A 15,191-nucleotide genomic window follows, 5' to 3' on the forward strand; every position below is an offset into this window, starting at 1 on the left:
AACCCATCTTGACAGAGACTTGACAGAGTAACGGCTCAGTAATAAATACCAAATTATATGCTTATTTTTCAGGAACCTTCAAAAAAGAAAAGGTTAGAATTGCCTGAAAAACGCCAGAGAGAGCAGGTAGACAAGAGTCTTCAGATTTTTCTTTATTCCCCCATATTAATTTTAATGAAGTACCTTGTGATGTGGTGTGTAAGAATATGCAGTAGTTTGATTTCCCAGTTCCTTAACGTGTTGAATCCTTATACATTGCAGATCAGTTTGCCGAAGGCAGATGAAATGAGAAGATTGGAAAAAGAAAGGGTAAAATATATTTAAAATGTGTTAAGTGTGAAGTCCAATTTTTACTTAGTGGTTTCTTGAATTTTGTTTTCCTGTATTGTTTTCTCCTTCAGATGGAACGAATAAACAGAGCCAGGGAACAAGGATGGAGGAATGTGCTTGGTTCAGGTGGAAGTGGTGTTAAGGTTGGCAGCAGATGCAGAAATGTGGTGCAGTCTGTTCCCCCCACCTTTGATTATATGAAATGGTCTTCTCTTTTCAGAAAGATCTGCTCTTGGAGGTCAGCTCTTGGGGCTATCCATTATTAATCTGTGGATAATTTGAGACAGACTGCAACAGCTCCCCCATGATCTTTTGGAGATTATGTGCAATTTTCATTTTCAATGTTTCTAAATTTCTGAATCTCTTCTCTATCTGCCAGTAATGGTTTTCACGCACCACTTTCTTATTTCCACACCTGCTTTTGCTACTTTTCCTGTGCTGAGTATATGCATGAACAGCTTCTTTCACATCCAAGTTTGTTCTTGAATTTTTTTGTTCCCAGGTTTTCATATTATAGTAATGGACCTTTTTCCCAGTATTAAACACTTACTTCTAAACATTCCTTGTTATTTAGCAACATACTGCGTTTCTATATGTCAGTAAGATGTTCAAGAGGGGACTAAAAAATTCTGAGTAAATCTAATTCTTTTTTTAATACAGTGTGCTGTTTAGCCACTAACTTTGTGCATAATTTAATCTGATTCCTGTGACAGTTTTTTTCCCTATTTGTGCATGTCATAGTTTCATGGAAACATCTGTCCTAGAAGGTAGTTTCATCAAGTTAGTTGAATATAAGGGTCTGGGTACTTTCATCAGACAGAACCAGTGCAGGAATTTAAGTAGTGCTATGGTGTAAATCTATCTGACAATAGAAAGTGGATTGAAATGCAGGGATTTGTTGTGGTGGTAGTGACACGAAACAAGTGACATGAAAATCTTAAAAAAAATAGTGGGCATAAACATGTTTAGTAGGGGTTTTGTAAGCAAACTTCGACTGAGCAATAAGGTCAAAATGGATAGAGGATTTATTGCTATTCCTTGATAAAAAAATGAGGAATACACAAACACCGACCAGTTTTCAGTAGCTTATTAAATATTTAATTTCAAATTAGATATCATCTTTGGATGTGTGCCTCACATATAAGTAAAGCTTAAATATAAATGCAAACTTAAGCATACCAGACTTTAATTTAATTTAAAAAAAAAAACCCAAGAAATGTAATTTGCCTCCTATGTTGTCCTCCTCTCCTTCCAGATGGAACTGTCAGGCACCAAAACAAGCTCCTATGCAACATGATATGCGTGCATCCTCACATTTGGATGAGAGTTGCATGTATTCCTGAGCACAGTGTTTCTGATTAACTCAGTTTTACTGAGAGCATATGAACTGTTCTGTCATAGCTCCAGCTGCATTGTTGCCTGTATTCTCAGTTATCTAGGGAAACTGAGACTGGTGAGTGTGACTGTTTTCACCAAGTGTCACTGGTGTAAAACATCATGGTAGGTGGAAAAATCATAGAGGTGTCTTCAAATTGGATAGTTGAGTACAAATCATACTGCAGGTTTCTAGTTTACTGTCATTTCAGGTTTCCATATACAATTATGGTATTCTTGACTTAATTATCTTTTTCCTTTCTCCAGCACGAAAGCAGTATATCCAGCAACTCCCTGACAGTGCTGTTGAATAGCATTGTTCACGCCATACAGCCTCCTAAAAAGGCACAACAGAGCCATGCACTGCATGATTCTGTCCTCCTGTTTTCTTTGCTGGGTTGATTGCTGGCACCTGTTTCTGAGGAAGAGTAGAGAAGGAGGTGGCAAGTGTTTGGCTTTGGGTTTGTGGTTCTAGCAGGAACTGTAGCTGTTTTCCAGACTGTTGATGAGCACCTGCTTCATATCACTTGCCTAGAGAATGATGATCATTCTCTAGAATTTCTTTAGATTTTGGGAACTGAACTCTAATAATGATAGGTGAGACTTTGAATAGTGTCTAAAGCGAGGCTTTTCCTTCTATTTGTAGAATCTATAATCTTGTCTAGTTATTTTTATTCAGACCAACAGTCTACCTGCATATTTGTTTGCCTAGGTAAATCCTTGATTTAGTACTCTCATCTGGGTTATGGGGAGCCATTGATGGGCACTGAACAACTGAAACTGAGAATGTGAGATCAATTCCATTGTCAAATATAGTTTCTTCAAGAACTTCTAAAGAGGTAGTCTTAAACCTGTCACATCTGTACTCACCTGTTTGAATTTATATTAAATACTTCAGACCACTCTGGAAGGAAGATTGACACTGTTGTTAAAACGAATTCCATAGTTTTACTACCATGGGCTATTTGACTGCTTCCCCCAGGCATAAAGGAAATATTTTTATGCATGTGCTGACAACCTTAACCTTGTTTTGCCAGTTTTACATTTTCTGCATCCATCCTTGGCTATTACTGTACACAGCTGCTTGAAACATTATTTTTTTCATTATTTTCACTTGAAAATTCTGCAGGAATTCTAATGCTTTGAGAATGACAGGGGTAATTTGCATAAAGCAGGACCTTGTGGTAGGTGTTCTCCTGATCTGAGCTTCTCTACTAAAGCGGTATCTCAAGTCTAGTGATGGAAATCAAGCTATAGGTTGGTAGCAATGGGGGTTCTCACATAAACTGCACTTAGTGCCATTCAGCAAACTTAGAACTGTCCTCAGCTGTTTCCAGCTTCATGAAAAATAAGTGTGTTTGGCTACAAGTCACGTGTTACTACTTCAATTGGAATTGTATCACTTTTTTAGCTAAAAACCTTTGATTTTTGCCATATAATATTATCTATCTCTGTTTACACTTCAATGGAGTAGTTTTCAATTACTTCTAAAATGTGTGACAGATGGCTCATGTATAACTGGACTATTTTTATTGAGGCTAAAATGGTGTTTTATTCTGGAGTGCTAACCAAAAAAAAAAAAATTATCTATCTTATAATACATTAAAATCAGGGCGTGCTGGGATAAAACTAGGACTGATTTAGAATTGTTGCAGAATATGTCAATATTATTAGCTCTGCTGAAGAGGTAAAAATTGGAAGAGCTTACAATCAGCATTTGAGATTTCCATGCTACCCCTTTGGTTTCCAGGCACCATATTATGTCGGTGGAGGTGGTGTTGGTCCTTTTCCTGTGTCTTCCAGAGGACGCTATGAACACTATCATGCTATTTTTGACCAGATGCAACAGCAAAAGGAAAATGTCTTCAGAGTAGCTGAAGAGAGGGAAGCCAAATTGAGGGCGAAACTACAAGACCGAGGAGTTGTTGAAAGGTATGGCTACCTTCCATTAGAAGCTGCATGTGGTCTGCTTTAGATGAAAGTAATGAAAGTTACTGTACGTATTTATCTACAGAGGAATTCCACCTGGAACACGTCCAGGAGTTCCTAAGGGACCTGCAGGTCATCACCATTTACCCGATGTTGGTGCAGTTAGGAAAAAAGTGAAAAGATTGAAGGAGGTGTCTAAACAAGCCAATGCAAACAGGTTGGACTATGATAATCCATGAATCTGTCCCTACATGTTAGATTCTTCTTCTGTGTCTGGTTTCATTTAGTAGTTGAGCGTGTCTCAAAATCACTTCTATTCATTGGTATTGTGCTGTCTGTTTTTGTGTTAGTCCCTCACAGACCACAATTCTTTTAGAGCCAATGGAGATCTTGGCTTTTCTAATAATAGAAATAATAGTTTACTAAGCAAATGTACCTAATGCAGATTTCAGACAAAATTGTTGGCTTAATGTGCTTGCAGATAACAATGTAAGCCTCCTCCTTTGCTTTGTTCATCATTCCACTTTTTATGTTACCTGACAAGATGCTTCCTTCTCCCATCATATTCTTCCTGCCTTCTCTGCACCTACTAGGCATTTGTAGTATTGCACAGTGTCTAGAATGGTCCCAGAATTGTTGGTTCCTGTTATTGGTCAGTGGAAAACTTCTAGGAGCTTTCTTCATCGAGATATAAATGTCAGGTGTTAGTAATGGTGTGCAATTTCTAATTTGGTATTCAAATAGTGAATTAGAAGATATAAGTCTAACTACTGTAAATAGGGTGTTTTTATATATAAAAGTACTGATTTTCTTTTTAATGTTTTCACTCTTTCAGAAAGCTTCTTCAAAACTTCTTTTCTCTCCTTTAGATCTTGTAATATTGCCCAAAGAACTGTGTTTGCAGTTGTGACTAGCAAATGGGAAAATACCATTTTCATGGAAGTTTAGTACTGTGAATGTTACTAACTGACTTTCCTAGAGGCACAAGTTTTCTCCTTCATTATTTAAACTTCTGCAGAGCCAATGATCTGTTCCACAGAGGGAGAAATAAATGGAGTTAATGTGAGAAAAAGGAAGTGGTCAAAGAAACCATTTATTCTTGTTAACTAAATTAATTTGATTTTTTGTTCTAATATAATACGTACTTGCAATTATAGATTCTTCACTGCTTTAAAATTTGCTGTAATAGCATCATGCTTATCAGTGATATTACAATTCTGAAAGCTCTGAGGTATATTTTATATTCTTTGTAGTAGATTGGGCTGTTGTCAGATAGTTAAAATTCTTCCTGGTACAGCCCAGTTCTGGAAGCTGTATTTAAATGTATTTCCTTGTCTATTTATTCTCAGTGCTTTGCACATAGCCCACAATCCCCAACTCTTGCCTAGATTAAGAAGCAGTTTGACTCATACATTTGAAAACATTAGATTATATTTGTCTACACCTGGATAAACTGTTTAAAATTGAGAGAAAGTATAGCAGAGTTCTGCAAATTATAAATAACATGGAGACTGGAAAGGGAAACCAATTTAGTATTTCTCAAATACATGAATTCAGAAGCACTCAGTGAAAACACTGTCCAGAAGTTTCAAAATAGGTAGAGATTGGGTTTTTTTCTGTTTATAAACTGGATTACTGTTAGCCTTAATCTGAGGTTCTGTTTCTTAACATCTTAAATGAGTTAAGAACTTTTACCTAGAAACAATTTTTTATAATCATAGCCAGCCTAGCTGTATTTCAGTCCTGTACTTAACTCTTTCAGCTGAGGGCAAGTGTTCATGAAGTTTTATTCAAAGAAGGAATTTAAATAATAAGAACTTTGTTAAAGATAGTCACTGTAGGGCATATATTGAAGAAGCTCAGAAATCTTCAGGATGAGTCTTTCTCATTGTACGACCACTATCATAAAGCCAAATACATTCAGTGTCAACAATCTTAAAAAATTGTCTCAGGCAGAAGTACAGCCCAGAAGGAATCTAGTTGAAATATTTTAACAAACTGAGTCACTCACCTTTAGAGTAAGAAAAAACATTTTCATAAAATGCTCATAAAATGTTGAGATAAGATGTTCCTGTGAATTTAGTTTGAGACAAATAGGACTGTACTGGTTTGGGTTTTTTTGGAAGGATGTCTCCTCCAGCGCTGTAAGATTCATGATGTGTGACAAACTTCAGCTGCCTGACAGGGCTTTGCACAGATTTCACTATCCATCAATTGAGTTCATATGTATTTAAAAGGTAGAGTAAAAATCTTTTAGTGAATTGGGAATGTGTACTCAGAGATTGGCGAGTGTTTGTTTCTTTACCAGTAACACCTGTGTGGTTTGTCTTTTGCCTTTTCAGAGCACTGCTTGTTATATTGTATCAAAGTGGTTCCTTTTAATGATTGTAGCATGTTCAAAAAAAAAAAAATTCCTTTTTGATTGAGGAGTAAAGGGGAAAAAATAATAAAATGCAAGTATTTTCATTAGTGTGCTAGTTAATTGTGAGCTACTAGAGCATCCTGTGTTGGAAAATGATTCATTCTTTAACTGCCTCAGCCTAATGGATTATTGCTATCAGCATATTCCTGTTTCTTCCTGGCTGTTGCCAAACCCCCAGTGATCCTCAGTTAAAGGAGGCTCGAGGAACCTTGGAAAGGCCTCATCATTCTACCATTTGTAGAATATCTTGCAGCATTTCTCAGTGTTTTGGTTTTATTTTAGTATGAAACTTCTCTGAGTCTACTTCTAACAAATTTTTCAGAATCTGGTTCCTCTATAATCTTATGAATGTACTAGTAGAATTGCAGGATGCTCAGTTATGGTAACCTAAATGTAGCCTTCTTGTCTTCCCAAACAGGTCCCTGACCTGGGGTTAAACTTGTCAAAAAACAATCATCTTGTTACAGCTAATTCTAGGGTAGGAAAATTCCTTCATGGACCCTTTGAAAACAAACAAAAAATAAATCCCCCAAGATTACCTAAAAGAAGTTGCCAGAACACTCTGAGAGTAGTAGCACTGTAGTAATTCCCTAGGTGGTAAAAGTTCTTACTGCAAATGTAGGACAGTCTTGAAAGGCTGTCACAGTATTGACCTTACTGATCGGCTCATGTGATGAGTTCTTGCCCATCTCTGAAGGGAAATCTTGAAGGAGTCTTCTTTTTCAGAAATTATAACAATAGTACACAAGCTGAGACACTTCCAGAAGCAATCTTACCAACACTGTGTTTTGGCATTAATTTTTGTTTTGATGGCAAGGATCTGGAAGGACATCAATACAGTGGTTTGGATTTTTTTCTTTCGTAGTTCTCACTTTTACTAAGTCTTTTTTCCTCCATTTTGTGAAAGTGTGATTTGTGTTTTAGATGAAAGGTATTTTTTGAAGATGCCTTACTCATATAAAGGTACTTTTTTTTTCTGTGTGTTCTAGTTAGAATAAGTGTGGGGGGGAGGGCAGTGGGGGGGTGGTGTTTAGAGTGTCATATTTCAGAGACTTTCATCTTGCTGTGTTGAAATTACTCAGGCAAAAAGGATGGATCGCTGCAGATAGAGCAAAGCAAGTTGAAGAATTCTGGCAACGAAAGAGAGAAGCCATGGAAAACAAAGCTCGAGCTCAGGGACACATGGTATGAAATCTGATCTTTGTGTGTGCATTACTGTTTCAGCATGCTTTGTGAGTCTTTGAAATAGCATTGTAAATGAAATGCTGACTAAATATTTTCCTTAAGTGTTGGGAAAAAAAGGAGAGAGAATGGGAAATAAGTTTTCTGCATTTTGTTGCTAATTGTAAAAAAACATCACATAATCGTGCAGTATATTTATTATTACTTTAAACTTATTAGCAAAGGAAATTATCTTTGTTTGCATGTGTCTAACTTGCTGTTGTGAATTTTAGAAGATTCATTTACATTTTCTTCTGTTTATACTTTGGAGTCTTGGTTAAAAATTATAAACTTTGTTTTATACAGTAGCTGGAACCAAATAATGAAATTTGATTAAACTGATACAGCTAATGATCAGACATAGTAGTGCATGCTAGGAAAACACATTCTGCTTATTGAAAAAGTATTAAAAAGTCATCCATATCTGTCAATTTTGACCTTTATAACTCTTTAGAAATTAGGTAGAAGATAGTGTCATAAAATGTTATTTATGCTTATGGTTGTGAATTCAGTATTCCTTTAGAAAGTCTGTTTTAAACATATATTGGAAATGACTGTGTTTTGATTACATGGAGGGTTTTACTTTTTGAGTGCTTCTCTGCACTATTCATATGCAATTGAGTGACAATATCTTTGTCAATTGCTGAAATTGAACTGACTAGCAGTGAGATGAAACCAACTGCAGATTTATAGAAGCATCTCCTGAGTTATACCTGATAATGAGATTATGAGTTAAAGCCAGGTCTTAACGTCAGGGATTATTTCACTTACAGTAAACAATTCTTAGGTACTTTGATTCACTGCTTTGATAGTGAAGTATCCTTAGATTAGTATGCATGTTTTAAAATGACTCTTCCTCTCTAAAACAGTGGTTCCGTTTTTTAAAACATTCAAGACCAGTAAATAATTTTGAAAAAAATGAGCAATTCTTGTCAAGACTATCGGACAAGTTGCTAGTAGTACCTGCTTGCATTTTGTTCTTGACTTTGTTGGCATTGATATAAATTTATGAAATCAGTTAATTTAAAATACCCTACTATTTGAGTTAATATTTCTCAGTTTTCTCTAAAGTGCTCTGTGAACCTAAATGTTTTAATCTGAGATGGTTCCCATAGTAAAACAGGAAGGTTACTGAACAATTTAAAAAGTAACTTCCAGATGATTAAGACTTATAACTTGAAGCCAGAGCACCAAATCCATCCCTGGTTTTGCCATTGAAAGTGAAGTTATTAACAGCTTCCTTCTATTTGTGCAGGACAATAATTTGACTAGCTGGCAATTGTTGTCATACAGGGATGGGACTGTTTTTTTGGACAATGTTGATCTGAAAGCAGAAATCATCAGCTGGTAGTCAGCCTTTTGTCTGATGATTGGCACTAATTTACCCAGCTTCTATTGCTGTCAATTTTAATTTTCAACTGACAGTCTAAATTTGACTCAGTAGTTGAGTCGATGGTACTTTCAGACATCTGTTTTTTAAGAAGCTGCTGACCTAAATTGCTACTTCACTGTAGCTACAAGCATTGCAAAACATGAGTCCTGGTCTTTGAAAATTTAATGTAGACAGATGAGTAAAATTAACAATCTACAAAAAAGAAAATCAATTCTCAAAAATCTTGCTTCCATTTTCTTAAAAGCATTTATATAAATTGCCATCAGTAAATGGAAATGCCTAAAATAACTTCAATGGTAGAACAAAGAACAATGAAATTCCTTCAATAGTGCCAGTAAGCTTTCGTAAAGCTCATGAACATGTATTAAAAAGTAAAAAATAAAACCAAATATTTTCTGAAAAGATGAATATGGAAAATATTCTTTTCCATTTTGTATGGCTTAATGCTTAAGCTGAAACCAGCATTCATGGAACCCTTATGAATTCATAGGAACTGCTCTTTCACAAAATGGTTCTTTTAATTTGTTCTCTGATCTTGTGGTCACTAAACCACAGAAGTGAAGTCGTGTGCTATTTCCTTGAGCTATTACTTTTTCTCAATCTGAGAGATTATTTAACAAGAATATTTGGATTCTGTCAATAACCTCACTGGAGTACTTTACTTACTTATGATTCTCTACACAGAAGCTTTAGAAAGCCAAAACCTCTGGCAGTTTATAAGGCAGAAGTCCTATCAAGTACATGTGTGCTTGCTGTCTTGACTGTATGTTGCACTAAGTCAAGGAATTTTTAACCTGTTCAGCAAAAATTTGTGGTATATCATTAGTAAAATAATTCAAGTATTCTTTATTTTAATCCAAGCAGAAAACATGAAATTAAAATATTATTGTACTCTTCTGTACAGAACTTTCTTAAAGGTTGAAATTCTTTTGGTCACAAGTCACAGAGTGCATCATGTGAACCAAGTCTATATACTGCAGGTGTATTATACATTTAGCACAGCTTCTTAGGTGTAATGACTATATTTAGGTGGTTTATTATGTTTTTGAGTCATCGTTAAAAAAGCTTAATCAAAGAACATAAAAAGATTCCACTTTCCACTTTTTAGGCTTGACTCAGCAATGGCCGAAATACCAACCCTGTACCGCCATTTTTATATAATCCAGATGTAGAAAATTCATACCCATCATAATTTAGGTTTTCTAGCACAGCATGAGAAATTCAGAATTGAAAGGAGAAGGCAACTATATTCTTGGAGATCTATTCTTTCTCTTTGGCTACTCAGAATTTTTATTTACTGCTGTCATATGTTTCATGTAAGTGAAAACGGATTATTGGTAAACTTCAGAACATCTGCAGATCTTTGATGGATTTAGTTTCTTATAAGTGAACAGTTATTGGATAAAACAGATAATTTTACTGCCCCAGCCACCTTAAATTTGATACCATTAAATGGCAAACAGGGTACACTGCAAAACATGGCAGATACCTATGGAGGCAGGTCCATTTCTGGAAGAGGAAGGAAATCAAGAAACAAGGAGGAAGAGGTATGCTTGTTGCATGTTTGCCGCTTTGCTCATCACAAAAATAGCACTATTTTGACCTTGATTGTGCCCAGTTTCCCTGCATGGTTCATCTGTGTAACAAAATCAAAGGATTTCTAAATTTGTAGAAAATACTGTTTGTAATGTACTTAAGTTTGGGTGTGTTTAATTGCTTTGTTTTTTTAAATAATCAAAGTATTAGTTGCTTTTTACATCAGTCTGTCTCAGAGACGTTCTTGGATTTGATTCACATAGATATCACTATATTCTAATCTTTTTGTGATAAATGCAACCTTTCCTAGCTTTCAGTAATGTAAAATATAATTTATACTGAGAAACATACATTGCTATTTTCTTTATTTCCGTTACATGAGAATTTTTCTGGAGGTTAATAAATGCTAGTGAAGTGATAACAATAATGCTGGGGGTTGGTTCACCTATTTTATTTTTTTGTGGGATCTGATATATTGTAGATTAACTGTACTGAAGAAACTCTCCATAGAGCTAAAACTTGTTTCATTTCTTTGTGTTAGGAATATTTGGCAAGATTGAGACAGATCCGGCTACAAAACTTTAATGAACGTCAACAGATTAGAGCGAAACTTCGTGGAGATAAGGTTGGTTTCAAAAGGCTCTTCAATACTTACAGAAGTGGATTGTGGGGTGTATTCTTTTACCCTGGTGGAAGACTTTTGTTCTAGGCAGTTTTATATAGAGACATGTATTTTAGACAGTACATATTGTGAAAAAACCTGGAGTTCTAGAGCATCAAACCTTTCTTGTGTACCTCACCTGCAGAACATGCAGCAGTGATGAGGGGTGGCAGATGAGAGCCCAGCATTGTAGGCTACTTTCCTTGCAACAAGAGACACGTTACTTTTTTCCTGACTTATTAAATCTTCACATCTTTTAAAACCAATCCTCCCTGAAAAACCAAGCAAATAAGCAAAACCCCCACTGATCTCAGAGATGAATCTCTGTTCAAGTAGACATTGCATTTATGCAAGGAGTTAGTGAAACTGACCCATGTTAGTCATGCAGTCAATTAAAATATTCTGAGTAGGCATTCGTATCACTCAGCTTTTAAATACACGAACTGATGATAATCCCATGAAGACTTTTACTTTGCAGAGTGAAGCTGTCAGCTCTGATGGACAGGACTCTAGTGAGGAAGCAGAACTGAAACGCAAGAAGATAGAAGCGCAGAAGGTAAGCGTGGAGTGGGAGTAGATGGAAGTTACTGTTGTCAAACAAGTTTTATATCTCATGAATTTTCATACATTTCATTTTACTATCAGTAGTTTGTTCATGTATCCACTACAAAGGGGGGGAGGGGTTAATTGTATTGAGCCAACAGCTCTGTTCAGCTGCTTTATCTTGATAATTTTAAAACATACTGAGATAGTGTAGTCTATCCTTGCAAGTCAAAGATTTTTCCCTCTCCCAGTCCTTGAGATTTAGCTCTAGGGTAGCTTTAGTCCTAATGGTAATTTGGAATAACTAATACAGCATTTTGAGACTGAACAGGTAAGGAAGATGCACCTTTGACAACAGCTTTATTTTAGTTAAAGAATAAAGAAAGGCAAAATTTCTCAAATGGGCTGACATAGGCTATATGTGGATTGGAATGTGAGTTATCTAACCCTGTGATGAAAAACAGATGCATGTCACAGAAATCCAGTGTTTGATTAGAACTTTATTCCATGTGGTGGTTTTTTATCAGTAACTATTTCACAATACTATGCATAGCAAGTATTGCTCTTGCCTATTCTATGGTTTTCCCTCGCCATCTGCAAAGTACAGCGTAAAAACCAGCTCCTTATGCCTAACCTGAAAACTAGATGTGAAACAGCAAGTGAGGCTTTTTGTGTTTAAGTTGGCAAAACTTAAACTGAGTATTTAATATTTTTTGATTAATGCATTTGTCTTCAAAGCTGATTTTAAGTGGAGTTTTTAATTTTACATTACTCTTTTTAAGATTACTATGTACACTAAAAATACAACCATGCAAATCAAGAACTGCAGTTAAATTTTGAGGAGTTGCCATTATTTCAACATAGATGATCAGTTAATATCCTTGTGTGGTGATTTTGTCAGTGGAGTCCTCTTTTCACAGTCTATACAGTAGTGAGAGAAAGGGAGATGAGTAATCCAAGAATATTCCTTCTTAAAATATTCCATGAAACATGCTGCTCATGATTTTAAGTTGGTCTCTTTTTTGCTTGTTTACTGTAGGCCCAAGCAAATGCTCGTGCTGCAGTTCTGAAGGAACAGTTGGAGAGAAAGAGAAAGGAAGCCTATGAAAGAGAGAAAAGAGCCTGGGAAGAACATGTAAGAAAATAAGTCTGTTACATGCAGTTGAAGTATGTAGGGCCATATCTTGGTATAAGCAAAATCCTATACTATCATTTTTCAAGACAAATAGTTCTGAAATTGGAGAGGGTATCTTTTGTCAATCAGAATTCCCTAATTAGAAGCCTGATCTTAGGTATGCTTGCAGGAAGACTTCAAAACATCAAACCTAAGAATCATTAGGCTCACCCCAACTATTTTATTCGTGGTCTGTTAATGACCAAAATTTATTTTATCTTCTTTTGCTTTTGTGTGCTGTGGAACAACAAGTCCAACTAGTAATATTGTGACTAGAAAAAGCAGTTTGTGAAGCTGACAAACTGATGTGCAGTGGGCAGTTGTTTTTTGTGTGAATGTGTGGCATTATTGTCCTTTTGTAAGGATTACATGAACCTAACTGATAATACTGTATTTAACATGCAGTAATAAAAAAGTTAGTTTTTTATTTATTTTATTAATTGAATCTTTACAGCTGATTGCAAAAGGGATAAAGAATCCTAATGTGCCTTGTCATGTGGAAGCTACAGAACATAGTCCTATGAATGGACTACAAGAGCCTGGAGCAGCTCTTTCCAAGCCACAGCTTCCAGTGAAGCCTGGTGTACCTGTCATCTCCATGACTTCTGCTTTGAAGGAAGTGGGTGTGGTAGGTACATTTGCTAAGTGGGTAAAATGAATGGAAAGGCAATAGATACTGATTGGAAAGAGAATATAGAGAAAATGTATAGGTTAGGTAGAAAAAAATTATTAAGGAAATTTGTTGCTTCTAATTAGGGAAAAGAAATTTCAAAAAGAAGAAAAAAAATTAAAAGAAACCAAAGCTCGAATGCTAGCATTTGTACTTTTACCTAAGCTGTTTTCAGTATGGCGTGGTCAACTCTGAAGGCTATAACTATGGGAATAGCATGGAACTTACACTAAAGAGTATATATAAAATGTAATACACTGAAAGATGTCTGTTGATAGCTGGAAAAATAAATTATGTTTGGACAGATACTTAAATCATTAGCATATTTTTTCCATGTGGACAGCTTGTCTCACAGTGATGTAAAAGAGTGGCTATAACAGACTAGAGCAATTGGAAATGGAGAATGTGAGTCTTGTACACAGATTATAAATTCTGCATTTTTGCCTTCAAAATGTAGTTTGCTTACTTACATATCACTTAATTGTCTCTTTTCCCTTCTGTTTTTTCCTCATAAACTAGCCTTGACTCTGTGCTTGGTACTTTTTTGGTTCTTGTAGAATTACTCATTTGTAGCATAGGAATTCAGTGGCATCTTGCTGTAGAGGTCATATCTGGCTTTATCTCTACATGTTTCGTGCTCTGAAATCTCATTTATCTGTTTAAATTGAGTGATTCATTTGCTCATCATTTTCAGATAGTGATTCGTTCAAAGATGGAAGGTGCCTTGAAATTCTGTCTTTGGGACAGAATAAAGCAGAATAATCAAGCATTCTGTTTCAGTCTACCTGCAGTTGTCATTGGAAGGGTTTTATTATGTCTTTTACTATTCTCAAGATAATTTTCTTCTGACATGTGCTTCTACTTTCTATTTCATGCTTCTTGTACTTAAAGGATGAACATGTAATAACTGCTGCCCAGGAATCTGAGGAGGAAATAAAAAAGCCAGATTTTGCAATACAAGTATGTCAAATTATATACAGTTTCATTCAGGTATCCTTTTAAGAAAGGCACTATTTTAATACATATGTTGGTCCTTCTTTCAGAATAAGCGAGAAATTCTGAGAAGATTAAATCAAAATCTTAAAGCTCAAGAAGATGAGAAAGGTAAAAAGGAGGGTAAAAATATCTCTGAATTCGCTGGATCTGAACATGGTAAGGAACAACAAGGTGACCAGCCACTTCTAGGAGATCGCAGAAAGTGGGAGTCTGGGGCATCTGAACTGGTTGTTCCTCTAGCTCAATTATCAATGGAAGATTCTCTCTCTGGAACAGAGTGTAAGTACATTTTTTTTTTTGTCACTGTGGTATTAGTAAATCAGTTTGCCATGTGTAGTGTGTGTTTTTATAAAGCAAATATTCTTTATTATTATCATCTTGTTATCAGTTACATGTCATCCACTTGTAAAAAGCAGGCGGTTATATATTCTTTTAAATAAGGAATAAGGCACAGCCTGAGTAGTTAGATGGCCTGCAGGAGATTCAATAAATAATTTCAACAACAAAAGGTTACCTAATTAAAGGCAGGGTTACTTTCTTTGTGTCTTTTAAATAGGCACTAATTTAACAGAAAGAATTAAAAGCTTTTAAAATGGGTTTAAAATGTTATTTAAATTGAAAATCCTATTATGTTGTGTTATCAGTAGGAAAAAACAAACCTGAGGGTTTTTCTCAATTTATATCTGTTACTTCTGTTGAGCCTTTCTTAAATCAAGACTGTCCTTCCAGATTTTCTACTTGCCTTCTCTGGTCTTTTGGTTGGAACCCCTTTTTCCTGGTTTCAGTATATCTTATTAAAAGTCTGTTTCACGTTGTAGAAAGAAATAATCATTGAGAACGTGACAGACTTGCATTTTTGCATAGTAGCTCTATAGTGCTAGAATGTTAGGAGATCAAGAAACTTCTTTTACTCTGTTTTTCTTTGTCGCTTTATATCCTATT

The 15,191-nt window shown here is 35.5% G+C and overlaps 1 protein-coding gene across 1 annotated transcript in view; it reads left to right on the plus strand.

Moving 5' to 3' along the window:
- Nucleotides 1-15,191, plus strand: part of NEK1 (NIMA related kinase 1) — a 39,844-nt gene that overhangs the window by 13,474 nt on the left and 11,179 nt on the right. The window contains exons 11-23 of the mRNA XM_062492851.1: nt 73-126; nt 262-309; nt 402-473; nt 3,455-3,636; nt 3,719-3,850; nt 7,138-7,240; nt 10,133-10,216; nt 10,747-10,830; nt 11,345-11,422; nt 12,449-12,544; nt 13,038-13,211; nt 14,145-14,213; nt 14,297-14,528. Coding sequence (XP_062348835.1) covers nt 73-126; nt 262-309; nt 402-473; nt 3,455-3,636; nt 3,719-3,850; nt 7,138-7,240; nt 10,133-10,216; nt 10,747-10,830; nt 11,345-11,422; nt 12,449-12,544; nt 13,038-13,211; nt 14,145-14,213; nt 14,297-14,528 — 1,408 coding nt within the window. The remainder of the gene's footprint in view (nt 1-72; nt 127-261; nt 310-401; nt 474-3,454; nt 3,637-3,718; nt 3,851-7,137; nt 7,241-10,132; nt 10,217-10,746; nt 10,831-11,344; nt 11,423-12,448; nt 12,545-13,037; nt 13,212-14,144; nt 14,214-14,296; nt 14,529-15,191) is intronic.

This window comes from Cinclus cinclus, chromosome 5, assembly GCF_963662255.1.
Source record: "Cinclus cinclus chromosome 5, bCinCin1.1, whole genome shotgun sequence".
Lineage (NCBI taxonomy): Eukaryota > Metazoa > Chordata > Aves > Passeriformes > Cinclidae > Cinclus > Cinclus cinclus.